Here is a 21904-nt window from a genome sequence, read left to right as displayed (position 1 = left end):
TTTTTTTTTTTTTTTTTGAGGTAGGGTCTCACTCTAGCCCAGGCTGACCTAGAATTCACTATGTAGACCCGGACTGTCCTTAAACTCACAGCGTCCTACACCTCTGGCTCCCAAGTGCTAGGACTAAAGGCCTGTGCCACCACCACACCTGGCTTTTTTTGTTGTATGCTCGCCCTTTCTTTCCTTCCTTTTTTCTTTCTTTCTTTTTCCATGTAAGGTTTCACATTATCCCATGCTGACAAGCTGGCCTTGAACTCACATTGATCCTCCTAAGTGCCCAGCCAGAGTACACCCTGTTTTTTGAGGTGGGGTTTTGTCTCACTATGTTACTCAGGCTGATCTCATATATGCAATCATCTTGCCCCCTGAGGAAACGGGGAGTTAAAGGCTGTCACGCCCTTTTAAAGTCATTTGTATTAATTGTAGTCAATATATTGTACAACAGCTATCCTGAATTCAGTCCTTATAAGTGAAATTTTGTATCCTTTATTTGGGGAGGGGATTAGTTGTTTAGGTAGACAGGGTCATGTTATACACTCCTGCTTTGGGTTTTCTATCCTTTTGCCTTAGACTCTCAAGTATTGGGATTGCAGGCATGTTTCATCACATTTGGCTGATATGCATATTTTATTTTTTGTGGTTCTGGTATAAAATCCAGGGCTTTGTGTTAGGCAAGGCAAGTGCTATGATAGTAGCTACATCTCCAGCTTATCCTTTGACTGGTACCTCCCTAATATTTTCCCCCTAACCCCTTGATAACCATCACCATTTTTTAGACTCCACATGTAAATGATATCTTGTATTTGTCTCTCTGTGCCTGCTATATGGGTTATCTGGGTTCATTCATGTGGACTGACAGGATTTACAAATAAGCACTTTTAACCACTGAGTCATGTCTCCAGCCTCAAGGTTGTTTTTTGTTTTTTGTTTGTTTTTTCAAGGTAAGGTCTCACTTTAACCCAGGCTGACCTGGAATTCACTGTGTCTCATGGTGGCCTTGTACTCACAGCAACCTTTCTACCGCTACCTTACAAGTGCTGGGATTATAAAGGCATGCACCACCATGCTTGTCAAGTTTTTTTTTTTTTAATTTGTTTTATTTTTACTGTTTTTTCACAGTAGGGATACTCTAGCCTAAGTTGATCTGGAGCTCACCATATAGTTCCAGGTTGGCCTCAAACGCATGGAGATCCTCCCACCTCAGCCTCCTCAGTGCTGTCGTTGTCTTCTTTTTTTTTTTTTTTTTTTTTGTTTCATTAACTGTGTTCTTCATTGCTAGTAATTCTGACTGGTTTTTCTTTATTATTTCTATTTCTCTATTTATGTCTTGTATTGCCTTCTTTATTTCATTAAATTGGTGTCCTGCCTCTTCTTTGATTCCTTTGATTTCCTCTTTGATTTCCTCTTTGATTTCTTCTTTGATTGTTTTCATGTGTTCTTTGACCTCTTTGAACATATTTATAATTATTCTTTTGAACTCTTTCTCAGGCATTTCCTCTAACTCTTTCTCACTGGAGGACATTTCTGATGCATTAATACTTTTAGGTGGATTTATATCGTCTTGCTTTTTAGTGTTTCTTGTGTTATAATGTATATATTTTTGCATCTTGGATTAAGTTAATGCTTGGATTTTCTAGCTAGCTGTGTATTCTTAGCTGTATCAATTGATTTGGTGTAATATATTTTCAGGGTAGGACCTTAAGGTATTAGGTGTGGCTCTTAAGACTTTCAGAGTATCTACAAAGATGTTCTTAGGGGTTGAGTTTCCCTGCTATAGGAGTATTCAAGCAGGCTGAGTGGAATAATATACTGGTAGATTCTAAAATTTAGCTAAACACTGTACCCATTCCATCAAAAACAGCCCCGAGTATGTATGCAAGAGTAGTTATTATAATGACCAGATCCTCTATCAACAAAGAGGTTTAGATTTCTGGTCTGTTGAGGTATCCAAGTCAGCTTGTGACCAAGTGAGACCCTTCCCTGGTGCAATCCCAGTTACCTTGGGTGATTGTGGTCTCAGTCAAGTTGCTGCCTGGGTCGTCGGGCTGCTGTTCTGATTTCTGGAGCTGGGCACTTGCTTTTCCTACGGGGCAAACTGAGCCGCTGCCGCCGCCTCTGCAGCTGTTGTAGGTGCCACCCCCGGAGCCCCCACCGCTGCTGAAGCTGCCGTTGCCGTGTCCACCGCTGCTGCTCACCCCGAAGCCGCTGCTGCGGGATCTGTCACCGCTGCCGCTCCTGGGTCCGCTGCTGCTGGGGCCACTGGTACCGGTGCTGGAGCCGCTGAAGTTGCTGCCAAATTCTGCTCCTGCTTGGGTCCCGCCGTCAGCCCAAGTTGGCGTGGCCGGGTCCCGGGCCGCTGCTGTGTTCGCTGGAGCTGGGTTCAGGCGGCAGGGGAGGGGAGGGAGCCGCGCTGTTCTTGTTGTATTGTTTCTCCACGTGTGCTTTTACCTCGCGGTCTGCTCCTCCCTCCGTTGCTCGCTGCCGCTCTCCCCTCACGTTTCCCGAGTTGCGGAGAGCGCGGTGTGAGGGGAAAATCCCGCACCTGGCTTGTCCTGCGGCTCGAGCCGAGAGTCCGGCGGTTTTCTGCCGCTCCGCGGTTGCGGCGGGTAGCCGAGCCGCCCCGGAGCCGCTGTTCCCGGCTGTGCAGGCTCTGGATGCTCTATAACTCTTCCACTTCTCCGCTGCCGCCTCAACTTCCTATACACCTCACTTTTTAGTAAAAGTGTGTATTTTGCTGAGTTTTTTTTGGTCTTCCCCCCCCCCAGGCTGTTTTGGCGTGGTACCTACGCCGCCATCTTAACCGGAAGTCCCCTTTTTTTTTTTTGTTTTGTTTTGTTTTGTTTTGTTTTGTTTTTTTGAGGTAGGTTTTCACTCAAGTCCAGGCTGACCTGGACTCTGTAGTCTCAGGGTACCAGCTAAGTTTCGTCTTCTTATAAAAATTCAAAAAATGAGGCCAGGCATGGTGGTGCACGCCTTTAATCCCAGCACTTGGAAGGCAGAGGTAGGAGCATCATCATGAGTCCAAGTCCACCCTGAGACTACAGAGTGAATTCCAGGTCAGCCTCAGTTACAGTGAGACCCTACTTTGAAAAAAAAAAAATTCAAAAAAATGGGGCTGGAGGGATGGCTTAGCAGTTAAGGCGTTCACCTGCAAAGCCAAAGGACCCAGGTTCAATTCCCCAGGACCCACATTAGCCAGATGCACAAGGGGCGTATGTGTCTGGAGTTCATTTGCAGTGGCTGGAGGGCCTGGTGTTCCCATTCACCCCCCTCCCTTTCTGTCTGTCAAATGAAAAAGTAAAATATTAAAGAAAAATTCAAAAAATGGAAAATTCTGTGTAATACTATGGTGTTATAATATTTAAAACCCAGAGATTTTTTTTTTTATTCTCTTTTCTAAAATTTGATTATCTCAGCCCACCAGAATATTCAGAATGTGGGCAATATTCTTTGTAATTGCAAAATTATAGAGATTCTGTTGTTTTATAGATGTTTGAAAGTGCCAGAGAAGGTTGAGGGTCAAAAAGAACTTGGCAGCAGACACAGAGGTAGAATACTAGAGGCTGGTAGAGCCAGCGTCCTCTGTAGAGTTCAATGAAGCTCTGCAGATTCTGTCCAAAGGGAATAGAGGATAGCATGTAGACCACCAGAAAATGAAAACTGCTACCTTGATTACTGTATTTTCTGTGTTTTAGGAGCTGACATAATTCAGAGCATGCTGTTCTCATTGCAATTGTTAAAACAGTCTGTCCCCTTGGGAATGGTAGTACACTGCTATAGTTTTAGTACTTGGGAGGTGCATTCTGGAGGGTTGTGAATTTGAGTCCAGCCCAGGCTACAAAGTGAGTTACAAGTCTTGGGCTAGAGTGACACAGTCTCCTCCCAACCCACTCCAAAAAAAGTCTGTTTCAGCTAAACAACAGGAGGTGTGTACATTAGTTTATTACGTAGTACACACAAATATGAGCGCAGAGTATGTCAACCAGGCAATATATGGATAATCATATGAGAAGAAGAGGTAGGATACAGATTGGCAATATAAAGTTAGACATGGTAGCATACTCCTGTAATTTTTTGTTTGTTTTGTTTTTTGAGGTAGGGTCTCATTCTAGCTCAGGCTGCCCTAGAATAAATACACTTATGTAGTCTCAGGGTGGCCTTGAACTCATGGTGACCCTCCTACCTCTGCCTCCCAAGTGCTGGGATTAAAGGCGTGTGTGTGCCATCACGCCCGGCTCACTCCTGTAATTTTAATACTCAGAAGGCTGATCCAGGAAGATTTGACAGTTTGAAGCTAGTGTCACCTACATAGTAAGACTTCATGTCAAAAACCAAAACCAGGGCTGGAGAGATGGTTTAGTGTAAGGTGCTTGCCTGCAAAGCCTAAGGTCCCAGGTTCAGTTTTCAAGTACTCGCATAAGCCAGATGCACAAGGTGGTGCATGTGTCTGAAGTTTGTTTGCAGTGGCTGGAGGCCTTGACGCATCCATTTTCTATTTGCCCCACCCCATGAATAAATAAGTAAATAAATAAATACTTTTTTTAAATAAGTAAATAAATACTTTTTTTTAAAGCCAAAGAGAATTGCAATATAGAAAAAAAAAATACCAAGTTAAAGGAAGAATCTAATGAATCTTGTGTCTTGCACAAATGGTCCCAATTCACCATTATTTATCTTAGGATTTTTGGGCATTCATTTATTTGTTTATTTACTTATTTGACAGAGAAAGGTGGGAGGGAGAGAGAGAAAGAATGGGGGTGCCAGGGCCTCCAGCCACTGCAAACAATCTCCAGATGTGTGTGCCCCCTTGTGCAATGGCTAACGTGGGTTCTGGGGAATCAAACCTGGGTCCTTTGGCTTTGCAGACAAGCACCTTAACCACTAAGCCATCCCTCCAGCCCTGGACTTTTTTTTGTAGTACAAAATCTGTATTCATAGAGTGGGAACCACTTTGAATATTGCATTTTGATTTTTTTTCTGAGGCTAGTGACATGGGCCTCACACATGTTAGACAGAACTTCAGTGTTAGTCCGGAACTATTCTGTGGTATGCTTAAAGATCACTTTTTTTTAGTTTTTCGAGGTAGAGTTTCACTCTACCCCTCTAGCCCAGGCTGACCTGAAATTGACTATGTAGTCTCAGGGTGGCCTTGAGCTCACGGTGATCTGCCTACCTCTGCTGGGATTAAAGCCGTTTGCCACCACGCCCAGCCTAAAGATCACCTTTGACACCAGTAGTATAAATTCTTTTGTCCCATGTCATATCCACCAAGCAAGTAATTCATTCTGTAGTAGACAGCATTTGTAGACCATTAATCCTGTTCATTTCTAATGCCTTCCATGGAGTCTTACAGGTTGAGGGCTACATCCCCAAGACTGCCTCTCCTTTCACTTCCTTCAAATGCTATTTGTAAACCCCAGTTTGTTTACCAGTTCTTTTGTCCAACCAGCTATAAACCAGTGTTTACACAGCCTTGGGTTCAGCTAATTTGCCTAAGAAGCTAACAACTCACAGAAGCACATTGTGAAGTCAAGGTACAAGTGCTGCTAGATAGGTGAAAGTGACTACTGGAAACTTAATTTACTAGTCATAGTCCCTTTCGGTGTCCTTATTTTGAAAATAATTGGCTCCTTTAGTAGAAAGTAAAATGTGATGTGAAACTTAGGAACTGTTCAAAAGAGACATAATATGAAATTCTATAAGTGATCATTTGAGAAAGTTTATTTTATCTAATGAGACTCAAATGAAATTCATAGGTATATAAGGTTTATAAACCCCAAATAAGGAGCAAGTCGACTTTACCTTGCATATTTACAGATGTTCTAGAGTTGATTTTCAACCTTGATATCATATTAGTAAGTTTTCTACCTGGTTTATGAGTTATACCACATCTCCTAATTTTAAGTCAGGAAACATATTTGGAAAATTATTTTGTATGATGATAAGCAAACAACACAGTTTAAAATAAACTGTCCTAGGAGGTTGAATGTGCTACTCCTTGTTATTCATTTATTTCAGTTTTTTGAGGTAGGATCTCACTCTAATCCAGGCTAACTTGAAATACACTATGTAGTCTCAAGGTAGCCTCAAATTCATGGGAATCTTCCTCCCTCTGCCTCCTGAGTGCTGTTTTTAAAGGTGTGTGCCATCACACCTGGCTGTTAATTCTTTATTCATTATGATTCTTAGTTGGTTTTTACTTTTAGTTTTTTTGTTGTTCACCTTGAAGATATGTAAATAATTTGAAACAATTTTTTAAATGTTATTTATTTATTTGCAAGCAGGGAGAGATAGAGAGCAGAGAGACTGACAAAGAGAATGGGCACACCAAGGCCTCAAACCACAGCAAATGAACTCCACTTGCATGTGCCACTCTGCATTTAGCTTTATATGGGCACTAGGGCATTGAATCTCAGTCATTAGGCTTTGCAGGCAAGTGCCTTAACCATAGAGCCATCTCTCCAGCCTCAAAACAATTCATTTTTGTTTGTTTTTTGAGGTAGAGTTTCACTGTAGCCCAGGCAGCCCTGGAATTCACTATGTAGTCTCAGGGTGTCCTCGAACTCATGGCGATCGTCCTACCTCTTCCTCTTGAGTGCTGGGATTAAAGGCATGTGCCACCACACCTGGCTACAATTTTTTTCAAGACGGTGTATTACTTTAACCCAGGCTAACCAGGAACTTATCTTCAGGCTGGCCTTGAATTCATAGTGATCCTCCTACGTCAGCCTCCTGAATGCTGGCATTAACAGTGTATACCACCACACTCAGCTAAAAAAATCTTTTTTTGTTGTTGTGTGCATGGTACATGTGGAAGCTGGAGTTTGATATTGGATGTCTTACTTAGTCACTCTCTACCACACTTTTCCTTTTCAAAAAAATTTTTTATTAACAACTTCTATGATTATAAAAAATATTCCATGGTAATGCCCTTCCTCCCCCCACTTTCCCCCTTGAAACTCCACTCTCCATCATATACCCTCCCCCTTTCAATCAGTCTCTTTTATTTTGATGTCATGATCTTTTCCTCCTATTATGATACCTACTATATTTTGTTAATTTTTTTTTAAAGTTTATTTGAGAGAGAATGAGAATGGACACACCAGGGCCTCTTACCACTACAACAAATTCCAGATGCAGGCTCCACTTTGTGCATCTGGCTTTATGTGGTTACTGAGGAATTGGGTCCTGGTCAATAGGCTTTGCAAACAAGCACCTTAAATTAAAGCCTGTGAGTCATCTCTCCAGCCTATTAGCCATATTTTAAAATTTTAGTGGGCTGGAGAGAGAGCTCAGCAGATAAGGCACTTGTCTCAGAAGAGAGCAAAATACAAAATACAAAGTAGTTTCCAGTCTGAATACAAATTGCTTACTATGTTTTTATTTTTATTTGTTTGCACATTTGTTTGTGTATGTGTGGGCACACCAGCCACTTGCCACTCTAAACGAATTGCAGATGCATGTGCCAGTTTGTGACCACCTTTTCATGAGTACTAGGACAGGCCATCAGGCTATGCAACAAGTGCCTCTAACCATAAAACCATCTCCCTCACCCCTTTATTTGGGGGTTTTATTTATTTTTATGTTTTGGTTTTTTGAGGTAGGGTTTCACTCTAATCCAGACTGACCTGGAATTCACTATGTAGTCTCAAGGTGGCCTTGAAATCATGGTGATCCTCCTACCCCTGCCTCCAGAGTGCTGGGAGTAAAAGTGTGCGCCACCACATCCGGCTGTATGTTTGGGGTTAAAAAAATTATTTATTTGAGAGAGAGAGAATATGGGTATGCCCCGGGCCTGTAGCCCAAGCAAACTCCAGATGCGTATGCCATCTAGTTCATCATAGTTTATTTGGGTACTGGCGATTGAACATTGCTCATTAGGCTTTGTATGCAAGTGCCATAACTGCTGTGCCATTTCTCCAGCTCAGCCCCTTTGTTTCATTCTGAGCTACCTGTATTGCCAGACTAGACCTAAACCCCAAGGTATATGAGTGTGCTCAGCTATTTTCCTGTTACCTTAAAGCAATTCCAGATAGTAATTTTTTAAATTTTTCTTTTCTTTTTTTTTTTTTTTTTTTTTTTTTTTCGCCCTGAGATGACTCCTAAGTACCAAAAACCTTGTGAGCTGAGCATGGTGGCTGACACCTTTATTGTCAGTACTTAGAAGGCTTAGGTACGAATGTTACCCTGAGTTTAAGGCCATCCTGGGACTACAGCATGAGTTCCAGGTAGCCTGGGTAAGAGTAAGACCTACTTTGACAACAAACTAACAAACAAAAGGAAATCTTAACTTTATACAGACTTCTAATTGTGGTGTGTCTTTTTTTTTTTCCTTGAGGCAACCCCAACAGACTGTCCTCTCTTTTTTTTCTTTATGTGTATGTGAGACAGAGAGAATTGGCACCCCAGAGCTCCAGCCACTCCAGTAGAACTCCATATGCATCTGCCCCCTTGTGCACAAGTGTGATCTTGCACATTTATATCACTTTGTGCATATGGCTTAAGTGGGACCTGGAGATTCAAACATGAATCCTTGGGCTTCACAGGCAAGCACCTTAAATGCTAAGCCATCTCTCCAGCCCCTACTCGTGTGTGTGTGTTTTTAATGTTAAGTAATGTGTTACTGTTCTTTGAATCTAGATCCAAATAAAGCTTGAACATTGGGACTGTGAACATTGAGACTGGAGTAATAATTTTTGTTGTTGTTGTTCCAGGGATGGTGATATAACCAGGGGTCCCACATACTTGGGAGGCTGAGGCATGAAGATCACTTGAACCTAGTAATTAGAGGCTAGTGTGGCAACATATTAGATGCCATTCAAAACAGAAAAAATATCTCTAGTCCAGGCTGACCTGGAACTCACTCTGTAGCCCAGGCTAGCTTAATTCATGGCAGTTCTCCTACTTCAGCCTCCTGGGTGCTGGAATTATAGGCTTGAACCACCATATCCAACTAACATTTGCTTTGTGGGTTTTCTCACCATCTCCATTTCTGTCTTTAAATGTACTGTTGACAGCTAGGTCCTTTGCCTTTCCCATAATTGGCCTTTCCACCATTATCCTTTGTTGTGTTCTATGTGTTTTCTCTGTTTTGTTTCACATAGCAAATGTTGTTCCTCAGCAACCGTTGGTGTTCTTTCAGTGCCTCATTAGGAGTTACAAAGAATATTTAAGTATACTTCCTTTTTCACTTATTTCTGGACTACTTCTGAAGAAGAGCAACGTCCCTTCATCTATTGAGTTATTAATGATAGAAAAGGCAGGATAGATATTTTATGTATTAGTTTACCATTACCACCATGAACTGATTGATTTAAACATTTATTGAGGGCTGGAGAGATGGCTTAGTGGTTAAGGCATTTGCCTGCAAAGCCAAAGGCTCAGGTTCAATTCCCCAGGGCCCACATAAGCCACATGCATCTGGAGTTTTATTTGCAGTGGCTACAGGTCCTAGCATACCTATTCTCTCTCTGTCTTATTTCTCTTCTCGCTTTCTGCTTGCAAAAAAAAAAAAAAAAAAAAAACTCTTCAGATCAGTACATTCTTTTTTTATATTTTTTTCTCATTTTTTTTAATTTTTATTAACATTTTCCATGATTACAAAATATATCCCATGGTAATGCCCTCCCCTCCCCCCTGCTTTTTTTCCATATATCGTTTTATTTATTTTAATATTTTATTTATTTATCTGAGAATGAGAAAGAGTCAGAGAGAGAGAGAGAGAGAGAGAGAGAGAGAATGGGTGTGCCAGGGCCTCTAGCCACTACCAGCGTACTCCGGATGCATATTCTACCTTGCACATCTGGCTTACATGGGTCCTGGGGAATTGAACCTGGGTCCTTAAATTTTTCAGGCAAGCCCCTTAACCATGAAGCAATCTCTCCAGCCCTCATCCCCATATCTTTCCTAGAGATGGGGTCTGTCTACAGAACCTAGAACTAGTCACCCCTGCATACTGTAGTTACAGATGCCCAGTATGGGCTCTGGGGAGTCAAACTTGGTGGTCTCCAGCCTGAGAGAACCTCACATTTAAGTGCCAAAATCTCTTAACCACTAGCAGTCTCCCCAGCCCTAATACTGTTTTTGATAAAGTCAGAAGGGGGAAAAAAAAAAAAAACAACTTGGGATCATTGATTGTCATTAGAGTTGAGATAAACCACATGTGTTGAACATCCTCTTCTGACTAGCTAGGGGTCACAGAAGAGGTCAGGTGGCACTGATGTGTAAAACTTCACACAACTACTGAGCCTTGGGGTTGAACACTGTACATGTCACACTTCCCTCACTTTCCATTTCTAGTTTAACAAATGCAAAAGCAAAATATTGGAGATGCGAAGCCCATGTCATGCTTTGAAGAAACCACAGTGAGCGTAGTGCTCTAATGCTTGGACCCTTTTTTTTAAGTACAGCCTCACTCTAGTTCAGGCTCATCTGGAATTCACTGTGTAGTCTCAGGGTGGCCTCAAAGTCTCAGCAATTCTACCTGTCTTCTGAATGCTGGGATTAAAGGCGTGTACTACCATACCCAGTTAGCACATCAACTCTCACCTTGAGCAGACCTTTTTTAGAGAAACAAAATGTCTTTGGTCTAGAGAGATGGCTTAGTGCTTAACACACTTGCCTGTGAAGTCTAAGGACCTAGGTTTGATTCTCCAGGTCCCATGTTAGCCCATCGTTCGTTTGCAGTGTCTAGAGGCCCTGGCATGCCCATTCTCTCTCCCTTCCTCTGTCTATCTATATCTAATAAATAAATAAAATGATAAAAAAACATTTATTCATCATTGACAAATTCTTGTACCAGTACATGTTAACTAAAGCTGTATTTCTTTATCTCTTTCCCCCCACCCCCTGTTTTCTTGGTAGGTTATCACCATTCTTAGCTAAAGCTGTATTTCTTAAATTAGATACTTGTTCAGGCATTAAACTATAAGCCCCATGTTCATATAAACTAGTTTTCTATTATAACCCTTTCCAGTTCTATCTCTTACAGAATACTTTAAAATTAGAATCTGAAGAGTTTAAAAAATTACCCTGCTTCCTTGAAACTTTTTTGTTCAAATGTTTCTTAGTTAACTTGGTTTAGATTTTTTTCTTTCTTCATTTTTTTTTTTTTTTTTTTCAGGGCAGGCTTTCACTCTAGCCCAGATTGACCAGAGACTCACTGTGTAGCTCCAGGGTGGCCTTGAACTTAAGGCCATCCTCCTACCTTAGCTTTCCAAGTGCTGGGATTAAAGTTGTATGCCACCACTCAGCTCTTGGTTTAGAATTTTTACACATGAATCTGAAAATTTGGATTCTAATCCTCTGTCTTGATTTTGGTATACCTCTCAGTTCAGGTAGTTGGATGAACTAAGTATTTCATATGGTCTTAATAAGAATCTACAAAAAAATTAGCTTTCTACTTTAAGTTGTCTAATAATTACTGATCAAAATATTTTTTTGTTTTTAAAGTTAAGAAAGAAGAAAAGAAAAGGCATAAATCGTCATCATCATCTTCATCATCATCCAGTGATTCAGATAGCTCAAGTGATTCTCAGTCCTCCTCTGATTCTTCTGATTCCGAAAGTGCTTCTGAAGAGAAATCAAAAAAAAGAAAAAAGAAACATAGGAAAAATTCTCGAAAACATAAGAAAGAAAAGAAGAAGAGAAAGAAAAGCAAGAAAAGGTCTTTTGTAATAGTAGCTTTAAATATATTGAAATTTTGAATCAATTGTGTAGAAACATTATAATAGAAGTATTTTATATTTGCCATCGATTTTAATTTTCACCCAAACCTTTAAATTAATATTGTGTCCACTCTATGAAATTATGCTTCTGGTTTATATTACAGGGATTTTTGTTTTTAAATATTTATCAGAGAGAGAGAGAATGGGCATGCCAGGGCCTCCAGCCACTACAAATGGAATCCAAATGCATGTACTACCTTGTGTATCTGGCTTTATGTGGGTACTGGGAAATTGAACCTGGGTCATTAGGCTTTACAGTCAAGCACCTTAACCACTGAGCCATCTCTCTAGCGCCAGGGATTGGTTTTTGCTTTTTTGTTTTTAAGTTATACAGAGTTTCTCAAACTCATTGTCCTTAGCCTCTACCTCTCAAGCAGCTAAGATTACAGTTGCCCACCACCATGCCAGGTCTAGGGTTTTGTTGTTGCTGTTTTCTTTTCAAGGCAGGATCTTATGTAGCCCCAGGCTGGCCTTATATTTTTACCTCAGTTTCCCAAGTGTAGGGATTAAGGACACACTACTATTCCCTCCTCGGGTGTGTGTAGGTGGGTATTTTTGTTGATTCTTCAAGGTAGGATTTTGCTTTAGCCCAGGCTGACCTGGAATTCACTATGTAGTATCAGGGTGGCCTCAAACTCACAGTAATCCTTCTACTTCTGCCTCCCAAATGCTGAGATTAAAGGCATGAGCCACCATGCCCAGCCAGTGTAGATTTTTATATTTTGTAAGAGGATTATAGTGTTAGGGTGAATTAGAGGAAACCAACAATTTTTTTTTGTTTCTCCTTTTTTTTGAGAGAGAGAGTAAAAGAGGCAGAGAGAAAGAGAATGAGTGCACCAGGGCTTTTTATACCAGTTTTATTGCCCTTTATCCCTTTAACTCTTTTCCATAATGTATAAGAATCAAAAGCAAATTATGACTGTATTTTTCTTTACTGTTTTTATAATTTATCTTTATATGGCTATTGTCTCTAAAGCAATTGTATTTTAAATTTATCAGAACACATTACATTTCCCTTTTGTTGCAAAATTTGGATTCTTTTTTTTGTTTTTTTTTTTTTAATGTTTATTTATTTATTTGAAAGTGACAGGCAGAGAGAGAGAATGGGCACGCCAGGGCCTCCAGCCACTGCAGAGGAACTCCAGACGCATGTGCCCCCTTGTGCATCTGGCTAATGTGGGTTCTGGGGAATCAAGCCTCGAACTGGGGTCCTTAGGCTTCACAGGCAAGCACTTAACCACTAAGCCATCTCTCCAGCCCACAATTTGGATTCATTTTATGGAAAAAAACATACATTTCTTTCTGAAAATTTTTTTAAAATATTAATTAATTAATTTATTTATTTGAGAGAGAGAAGAAGGGAGAAAGACAGACAGTGGGTGTGCCATGGCCTCCAGCTACTACAAACTACCTCCAGATACATGTGCCACCTTGTCCACCTGGGGGTTCTGGGGAATTGAACCTAGGTTCTCCAGCCTTGAAGGCAAGCGCCTTAATTGCTAAGCCATCTCTTCAGTCCTTGAAAAATATTTTTAAGTGTGGCAACATGGTTTTTATTTTTGTTGGATTTTTTTGACTGCTTACTTGGTTTGTCTGAGCACTGGAAGATTTGCTCCATGTGATCATGTTTTTATAAGGGACACAATGATATGGATACTGTGATAGGAAAAAAAGAAGTAACAATTGAGAATTTTCAGTGGGTACATAACCAAATGAAACTTGTTTTGTGTGTTTCTATTAAGTGCATCTAGTGAAAGTGAAGCTGAAAATATTGAAGCACAATCCCAGTCTACTGTCCGTCCAGAAGAGATCCCTCCAATACCAGAAAATAGATTCCTAATGAGAAAAAGTCCTCCTAAAGCTGATGACAAGGAAAGGAAAAACAGAGAGAGAGAAAGAGAGAGAGAGTGGTATGTGATTATTTGTATTTCATAATTTCCTTGTCTTTCCATAGAACTTTTCATCAAAATATTTAGATAGGATTTTACTGGTAAGCTTGTTCCAAGATCACTCTTGTTTTTGTTTGTTTTGTCTTTTTGAGGTAAGGTCTTTCTGTAGCCCAGGCTGACCTGGAGATTTTCCTACCTCTGCCTCCAGAATGCTGGGATTAAAGGCATGTTCCAGCACACCCAGCAGCCTGCATTTTTGGGGGGTAGGGGCATATTTTTATATATATCATCATATGTGTACTTGGCTAATTCTGACCAGCTTGTATCTGCTTCTCATCATTAAACAACTGGTCATAACCAATTGTAAGGTACTTCGAAGTAAGTTAGTTTAAAATTGTTTCCTATCCCTACCCACTGGCCCTTTTTTGAGCTACTCCATGTTGATTTTTCTTAGCACTGTCAAATTAGTTTCATCTTAGGAATAAGCTTTTTTTTTTTTTTTTTTTGCTAAACAGGTCTCACTGGCCTTTGGCGCCGGATAATTGTATATTCATTCTCACAATTACAAGACTACTAGCATTTCTGAGTCCTAGGCATTAATGACCAGAAATACTCTTTAGCCACTGACAGTTGGGCAAATATTCACATTTTTCCATGTTTTCCCAGATACTTTCTCTATGATTTAAGAGCTTTTTAGGTTAAGAGCTCCTGAGTATATTAAAATTTTCAGCCAGGCATGGTGGCTTATATCTTTGATCCCAGCACTTGGGAGGCAGAGGTAGAAGGATTGCTTTTAAATTCGAGACCAACCTGAGACTACATAGTGAATTCCAGGACAGCCTGGGCTAGAGTGAGACCCTACTTCGGAAACCAAAAAATAAAAAATAAACTTACTAATAAAGATCATAAAGGTGTCTTCTCTAATTCATTTTATAAAGATAATTTATTTTAACTTTCCCTTTACTTACTTCTAGTAATCCACCTAATTCCCAGCCTGCTTCATACCAGAGACGACTCTTAGTTACTAGGTCTGGCAGGAAAATTAAAGGCAGAGGACCAAGGGTAAGTGATTTTTGCCAGAAATATTAATTATATTGCATTTATCCTCCTTAAAGAGTTTGAGTGCTATATATTGTAACTCAGTGGTAGCATGTTTGTGTAACATGCACAAGGCTTTGGGTTTGATCCCTACTACTGCCAGAAAAAAGAAATTAGTATTTTTAAAAGATTTGTAAATTTTAGTGTAGTATTCAACCTACTAAAATTTTGGAGATATATGACAATGATTTAGACTCGCACCCCTCTTTTTTTTTTAATTTATGTGTATGGGTGCATATTTGTGAAAGCCAGAGGACTATCTCAAGTTGTGTGTCTGTACTCTCTTCTACCTGACTACCCTGCAAGCATCCAGGATTCTCCTGACTGCCTATTGTTGCCATAGACACATTGGGATCATAGACATGAGCACCACTTTACATCCAGCATTTATGTTGGTGTGTTGGGACTTCCAAACTGAAAATTCATAGGTAAAAATAGGTTGTATATTTACATTGTATAAAATGGGATTGAAGTGGAGCTCACACCTATAGTCACAGCCCTAGGGAAGCTGAGGCGAACAGATTGCTGCAAGTTTAAGGCCAGCGTGGACTTTAAACTATTTGAAAAATAAAGCCAGAGAGGGCTGGAGAGATGGCTTAGCATCTGGAGTTCATATGCAGTGGCTGGAGGCCCATTCTTTCTCTATGTGCCCCCCCTCAAATAAATAAATGAATAAATAAGTAAAAAATAAAGCCAGACATCAAAAGGGAGTGAGGTTTTTTCCCCCCTTTATTGTTTGTTCTAAGGGATTAGGGTTTTTGACATTTAGTACTTCCTATTCATATCTCTACTCTACTACAAATCACTAGATTTTCCTATCAGAATTTATTTTTAAATACTTTTATTCATTTATTTTGGGAAAACAGAAATAGACAGGGCTGGAGAGATGGCTTAGCATTTTAAGTTACTTGCCTGCAAAACCAAAGGACACAGGTCCAATTCCCCAGACCCATGTAAACCAGATGCACAAGGTGGCACATGCATCTGGAGTTTGTTTGCAGTGACTGGAGGCCCTAATGCACCCATTCTCCCTTTCTGTCTCTTTCTCACAATAAATAAAAATAAAATATTTTTTAAACAAAAAGAGCCAGGTGTGATGGCACATGCCTTTTATCCCAGCACTCAGAAGGTCACCCTGAGAGTATATACTAAATTCTAGGTCAGTCTGGGCTAGAGCAAGACCAAAGAAAAGAAATACGGTACTGGAGAGATGGGAAGACCCAGGTTTGATTCTCTAGTACCCATGTAAGCCAGATACAGAAGGTGGCACATGTGTCTGCAGTTTGTTAGCAGTGGCTAGAGGCCCTGGCATGTCCATTCTTTGTCTCTGTCTGCCTCTTTCTCTCAATAAATGAATGAATGAATAAATACTGGGGGAAAAAAAAATTGAGTATTTTCTGTGGAAAAATAGAACTTATTCTAGTTTCAGCTCCAGGTTACAAAAATCCATTAAATCTTTCTCAGTCTTTATTTTACATAACCTCCTTTCTTGTAATATTTTCTTCCTATTGCTTTCATCATTTTTTCCCCTATTTCTTTGATAAGACTATCTTAAATTTACACTGTTAGTTCCCACTACTATTCCTGGCCTGTAAATATTATAGTATATCAAGCATCTAGCTCTTTTCATATTGCATATTCTCCTTGGGCAATCTCATTACTCCATGGCTGATAATTTACATTTCCATATGCTCCTCTTGACACCAGAAGCTTATTAACTAATGGGCATCTCAAACTTAGCATGATAGATAGTTCAGTGAAGCCACTTCTCAGACATCCTCCTCTAGCTTCCTGCTGTTAATCACCAGTGCCACCACCTATACACTGCCTTAGACCTAAAGCCCAAGAATCATTTTGGTTCTCTCCTCTCATTCATACCTTGAATATTTTATTCATATGCAGTTTCTATCGTCCTGTCTCCTTAATACTTTGGAATCCTTATCTATTTTTATCAACTTTTACTCTCACTGTGTTGATTCAATTTATCATCATATTGTCTGAAATATAATTGGCTTCCTTAAATTAAGATTTTTGTTTTGTTTTTGTTTTTCAAGGTAGGGTTTCACTCTAGCTCAGGCTGATCTGGAATTCACTATGTAGTCTCAGGGTGGCCTTGAACTCATGGCTGTCCTCCCCCTTTCATGAGAAGACACTAACTGCTGTTAATGGACAAAGGGACGATGATGTCAGATCCTTAATTATTTCCTGCTGAATGGGGCAAGAAATTGTAGCAGTTAGAGAATCTCTCCCAGTGACAGGAACTATTCTTAAAGGACCCCAAAAGTGTATTGATGGAGTGCAGGAAGATAGTTTTGGAAGAGAGTGTTAGGGAGAAAGAATAAAAGTAAGGAGTTAATGAGAAGTGGACACACAGCAAACTGATTGCCTGCAGGGCTGTTCTTCTTGGGGACTTCTCGGTCTTGGGGGAGAATTTGAGGGAACCCAGGTAGATGGAGTTGCAGTGTCTCAGGACCATCTGATCAGGAGTTGCCTGAGATTTTCTTCCAGGACTGTTCATCGAATGACACAGTAATGTCTGAATCTGTTTTCGTATGCCTTGTAAAACAGTCAAGATATTAGCAGAGTTATCAGAAACATACAACATTTAACTTTGAATACCATATTTTGTATAATAGCCTTCCAGAGTACCTTTTTAAAATTTGTCCTGGGGGTAGCCAGGGCCAAAGGTTGGTACCATACAGACACTGCATGTTATTAAAGGCTATACAAATACATTTTTGGTCTCAGGACTTGTTTAAGGATGTCCTGGCACAAGTTAGAAGAGATTCACTGTTGTTCCCAGTATAAGGAAATCTTTTACATTAAGCAACCTTTGGTCAGTGTCATCTATCTATCCAGATTTGAAAATAACTCTTTTGACATCTGTGGTTGTTTTTCTTTATTATAGAATTTGAATTATTAGGGCTGAGTTCAATATGTCTTAAGGCCTTGCTTGTTTCCCCTCTTGGGAAGCTCTTGTATTACTTAGTAGATCATTTGTATATTTGAGGTATCCTTTTATCTTTGGTTATACATTCCCCTCTCCTCCCCCCTCTCTCTTTTTCCCCCAAGGCAGGGTATCACACGAGTCCAGGCTCACCTGGAATTCACTCTGTAGTCTCAGGCTGGCCTTGAACTCAGCAATCCTTCTACCTCTGCTTCCCAAGTTCTGGAATTAAAGGCATATATCACCATGCTCAGCTCGGTTATACATTTCTCTTTGAGTGTTTAAGACTAAACAGATAGCCAAAATTTAATCAAGTATTAATTTTGGAGGTCACTAATGGCTCTCCAAAGGAGACTTTTGGGACCCAGAAGTAGCCCTATAATTTAGTGGTGTTTTCTGTCTGTTAGGATGAGTCAGGGCTGTGCTAGCCAAGTAGCTTTCCCTTTTTTGGGAAGTAAGGTGGACTGATTGCTCCTCAATTGTGACTCTCCTGTTTTAAACTGTACACCAATTTCTTGTTTGGGTCTCTGTATCCTCCCTGACCAGGAAGACAGGTGACTTATTAGGGGGCCAGTATAGAAGTGTCCCATCATCTCCAGTGGCTTCATGACCTGGGAATACAGGCCAAAATATTGGCCTTTTAGCTCTGATGATTCCATTGGCTTTGGCTTCTGCATAGGTTATTAATACACTTAGAAAGGAAGTTAATACCAACCTAGATGTATGTACATACAGAGCACATTTGATTACTGAAACCAGTTTAGTTACAGAATGGCACAAGAGCTTGAAGTCATTTTGTCCAGCCCTTTAAAATTTGGTTGTCCTGTGGTAGCATAGGTTATATCTGAGCCATAGAAAGTAGGCACATCTTAATCCTTTAAACAAATGTCTAATAGCTATAAATACAGGGCAAACATGTTATCAGTCTTGAAAATAACACAAATCTAAACTAATTAATTTAACCTAGAGATGGTCAGAAAACAAGAAGTAAGACAGTATAAAGTCTTAGCACCTGTGTTTGAAAACATCTTTTGATTAGTCCAGATACCTGGGGGTGTATCAATTGCCCAGTGAACATTGGAAACAGAACCAGAGAGCTTGAAATTATTTCTCTCAGATGAGAACCATTGCTTGAGCATGAGGCTGTACCCTAAAGTGGTGAATATGTCTTAGAGTTAATGTTGTTACAAGCACTGGACTTGAGTTGCCAGAAATGAAACAGTTACCTTACATATAATAGAGTGGAATCTGGTCTTTTTGAGCCAAAACAGCTAAGCTCTAATACAACCCTTGATAAATCTGCTTTGAAAGAGAAAACGCCATTTGACAACCAATGTGTTTAGCTTAATCTTGATAGCAATTGATTTTGTACACCATAGGAATTTTCATTAACATAAAACAATTTGTCTTATCCAGATATAAAATTGATAAGGCTTAGATAAGTTATCCCGACATATTTTATCTAACAGAAGATGAAAGTTATCTTTACTGAAACTAGATCACTTAAACTTAAGTGATTAAACCTAGTGATGACCATTCAATAGAATTAGAATAAAACAGAAGCTACTTTTAAAGTCACAATGTCTTTTGGTATGAGTACCTCATCTTTGGAAATTAAACACTTATTATGCGTGAACCTTTGTCTTAGACTCAGTTTCTCTAATAGTAAAAACCTTGACAAATAGAGGAACCTAATTTACTTTACTGAGAGTTTTAAAGCCAGTTTTTCTTTGTAAGATTTTAATGTGTAAGCAAATACAGAAAAATAAGCATCGCAGCAACCAGTTACATTTGTTGTAATTTTAAAGACATTTTACCAGTAAGCTTAAAGAAAAGAAAAGAAAAGAAAAGAAAAGAAAAGAAAAGAAAAGAAAAGAAAAGAAAAGAAAAGAAAAGAAAAGAAAAGAAAAGAAAAGAAAAGAAAAGAAAAGAAAAGAAAAGAAAAGAAAAGAAAAAGAAAAAGAAAAAGAAAAGCTATCTGCAAAATAATGCTTGCCTTCCATTGGAATAATCTCAGACTCAGACCTTAAACTAGAAAAACAGGATTTCTGATGGGAAGCAACTTACAAAATCCCGTCCTCAAAAACAGTATACTTCAAGTTGTAAAATGATATTTCACACGGGGGCGGGGAGGAAATGTGCTTGAAAGAGGCCGCCAGGACTGGGCAGTGAAGACACAGTGCAGCAGCTGCCCATCGCTGATTAGCCACACAGCAAGTAAGAGGATGAGAAAACATCTATGGACTAAACACCTGGCTCTGGTACCAAAGGAGAGAGAAGAAAACACCTGTTCATCACTCCCAAGCAGCTACATGATTTGCTGCTATACTGAAAACTGCAAGTGAGGTTTGTAATGGGTTGCAACTTTTAGAATTTTTTGACAAGCTCTTCAGCACAATCACATGTGTTCATTACCTCGTTGGGCTCTGACACCCATCCTCAAGTATTGCCATCCCAAGTACTCTTTCCTGATTAATGTTCATGTTACAAAACCTCTCCAGGCAATATCAGTGTTCTCCACTTTTCCCCAAAGATACAAGATGGGCAAATCCAATCAGGATAGGATTTGTTCCTCACAGCTGTTTTCAATAACTTTGTTTAGAAGGCAAGAACCAAATTCAACAAGTGATTGTTTTCATAAGGTAAGATTACACACACACACACACACACACACACACACACACACACACACACACAAATATATATATATATGGTTAGTGTTTAAACCACTTTTGTAGGAATTTGTTTGCAAGGGGAGAAACAGAATCTTAAGCTCAGTTTCAAGGTTACTTCCATAATGATAATATAAAGGGCTCTCGATTCTCAGGTTCAAGGATAAAGCTGATAAATCCCCCTAGAGGTGAACAATAAACTTTCATCCTTTTGTTAAAGCCAGTTTTTATAACCCTTAAACCACAACAAATTAGCATCAGTGAGCTATTAAATCTTTGGCATCAAGTAAATATATTTTAGATTTTATCCAATTAAATGTTTCAGTGAAGGGGCTCCTCCCTGAAGCAACCTTTATTACCATTATAATGTCCTGGTAACTTGTATCCTTTTTTGTTCTCTCTCTTATTGGTCTTTCTTTTTCTTGGCTTCTCAATTATAATAAAACAGAAGTTGCCACCTGGTTTGGTTACCAATTTTTGTAAATTCTTTTTTCTTTTTTAATTGACAAATTCCATGATTGTAAATAATACCTCATGATAATTCTCTCCCTCCCCCTACTTTCCCCTTTGATTTCTTAATACAGGTATCAAGTTAAGAATTTATCTTTAAGAATTTCCTCCTCCATGGTATCTGGAGTTACGAGTATATTTTCTAGTTGTCTCTGGAGAGAAGTCGTGGACAATTCCTGTTCTCCCTGTATTTACCTAAATGAGCCCAGTTTTTCAGGAGACATGGTAGCTACCTGGACTTACACCTGGGTCCTCTATTCTGTTGCAATGATTTACATGTCTGTTTTTGTGCCAGTACCATGATGTTTTTGTTACTGTGCCTTTGTAGTATAGGTTAAAATCAGGTATGGTGATACCACCAGTTTTGTTTTTTTTTGCTCATTATTGTTTTAGATATTCAAGGCTTTTTGTGATTCCAAATGAATTTTTGGAGTGTTTTTTCTGTTTCCGTGAAGAATGCCACTGGAATTTTGATGGGGATTGCATTAAATGTGTAGATTGCTTTTGGTAAGATTGCCATTTTTACAATATTGATTCTTCTGATCCAAGAACAAGGGATATTTTTCCATTTCCTAGTGTCTTCTGCAATTTCTCCCTTGATTGTTTTAAAGTTTTTATTGTAGAGATCCTTCTCTTCCTTGGTTAGGTTTATTCCAAGGTACTTTATTATTATTATTTTATGCGTTTGTGAATGGGAGTGATTCTCTGATTTCCTCCTCTGTGTGTTTGGTGTTAGCATATAGGAATGCTACTGATTTGTGTTTTTATTTTGTATCCTGCTACATGGCTATAGGTATTTATCAGCTCAGTTTGCTGGTAGGGTCTTTAGGGTCCTTTATGTATAGAATCATGTCATCTGCAAATAATGATAACTTAATTTCTTCCTTTCCAATTTGTATCCCTTTTAATGCGCATCTCTTGCCTTATTGCTATGGCTAAGACTTCTAGTACTATATTGAATAAAAGTGGGGACAGTGAACACCCTTGTCTTGTTCCTGATCTTAGTGGAAAGGCTTCAAGTTTTTCTCCATTTAGTATTATGTTGGCCATAGCTTTGTCATA

General features: G+C 39.4%; 1 protein-coding gene across 6 annotated transcripts in view; it reads left to right on the top strand.

The window, feature by feature from the left end:
• Ppig (peptidylprolyl isomerase G) overlaps positions 1 to 21904 on the top strand; it is a 56297-nt gene that overhangs the window by 27724 nt on the left and 6669 nt on the right. For all 6 annotated transcript variants that reach the window (XM_045147217.1, XM_045147219.1, XM_045147216.1 and 3 more), the window contains 3 exons: positions 11452 to 11665; positions 13469 to 13636; positions 14590 to 14677. In XM_045147217.1, the coding sequence (XP_045003152.1) occupies positions 11452 to 11665; positions 13469 to 13636; positions 14590 to 14677 (470 nt within the window). The remainder of the gene's footprint in view (positions 1 to 11451; positions 11666 to 13468; positions 13637 to 14589; positions 14678 to 21904) is intronic.

The sequence above is a fragment of the Jaculus jaculus genome, chromosome 4, assembly GCF_020740685.1.
Source record: "Jaculus jaculus isolate mJacJac1 chromosome 4, mJacJac1.mat.Y.cur, whole genome shotgun sequence".
Taxonomy (NCBI): Eukaryota; Metazoa; Chordata; class Mammalia; order Rodentia; family Dipodidae; genus Jaculus; species Jaculus jaculus.
Note: the sequence above shows the minus strand (reverse complement) of the source record. Positions and strands in the feature narration are given on the sequence as shown.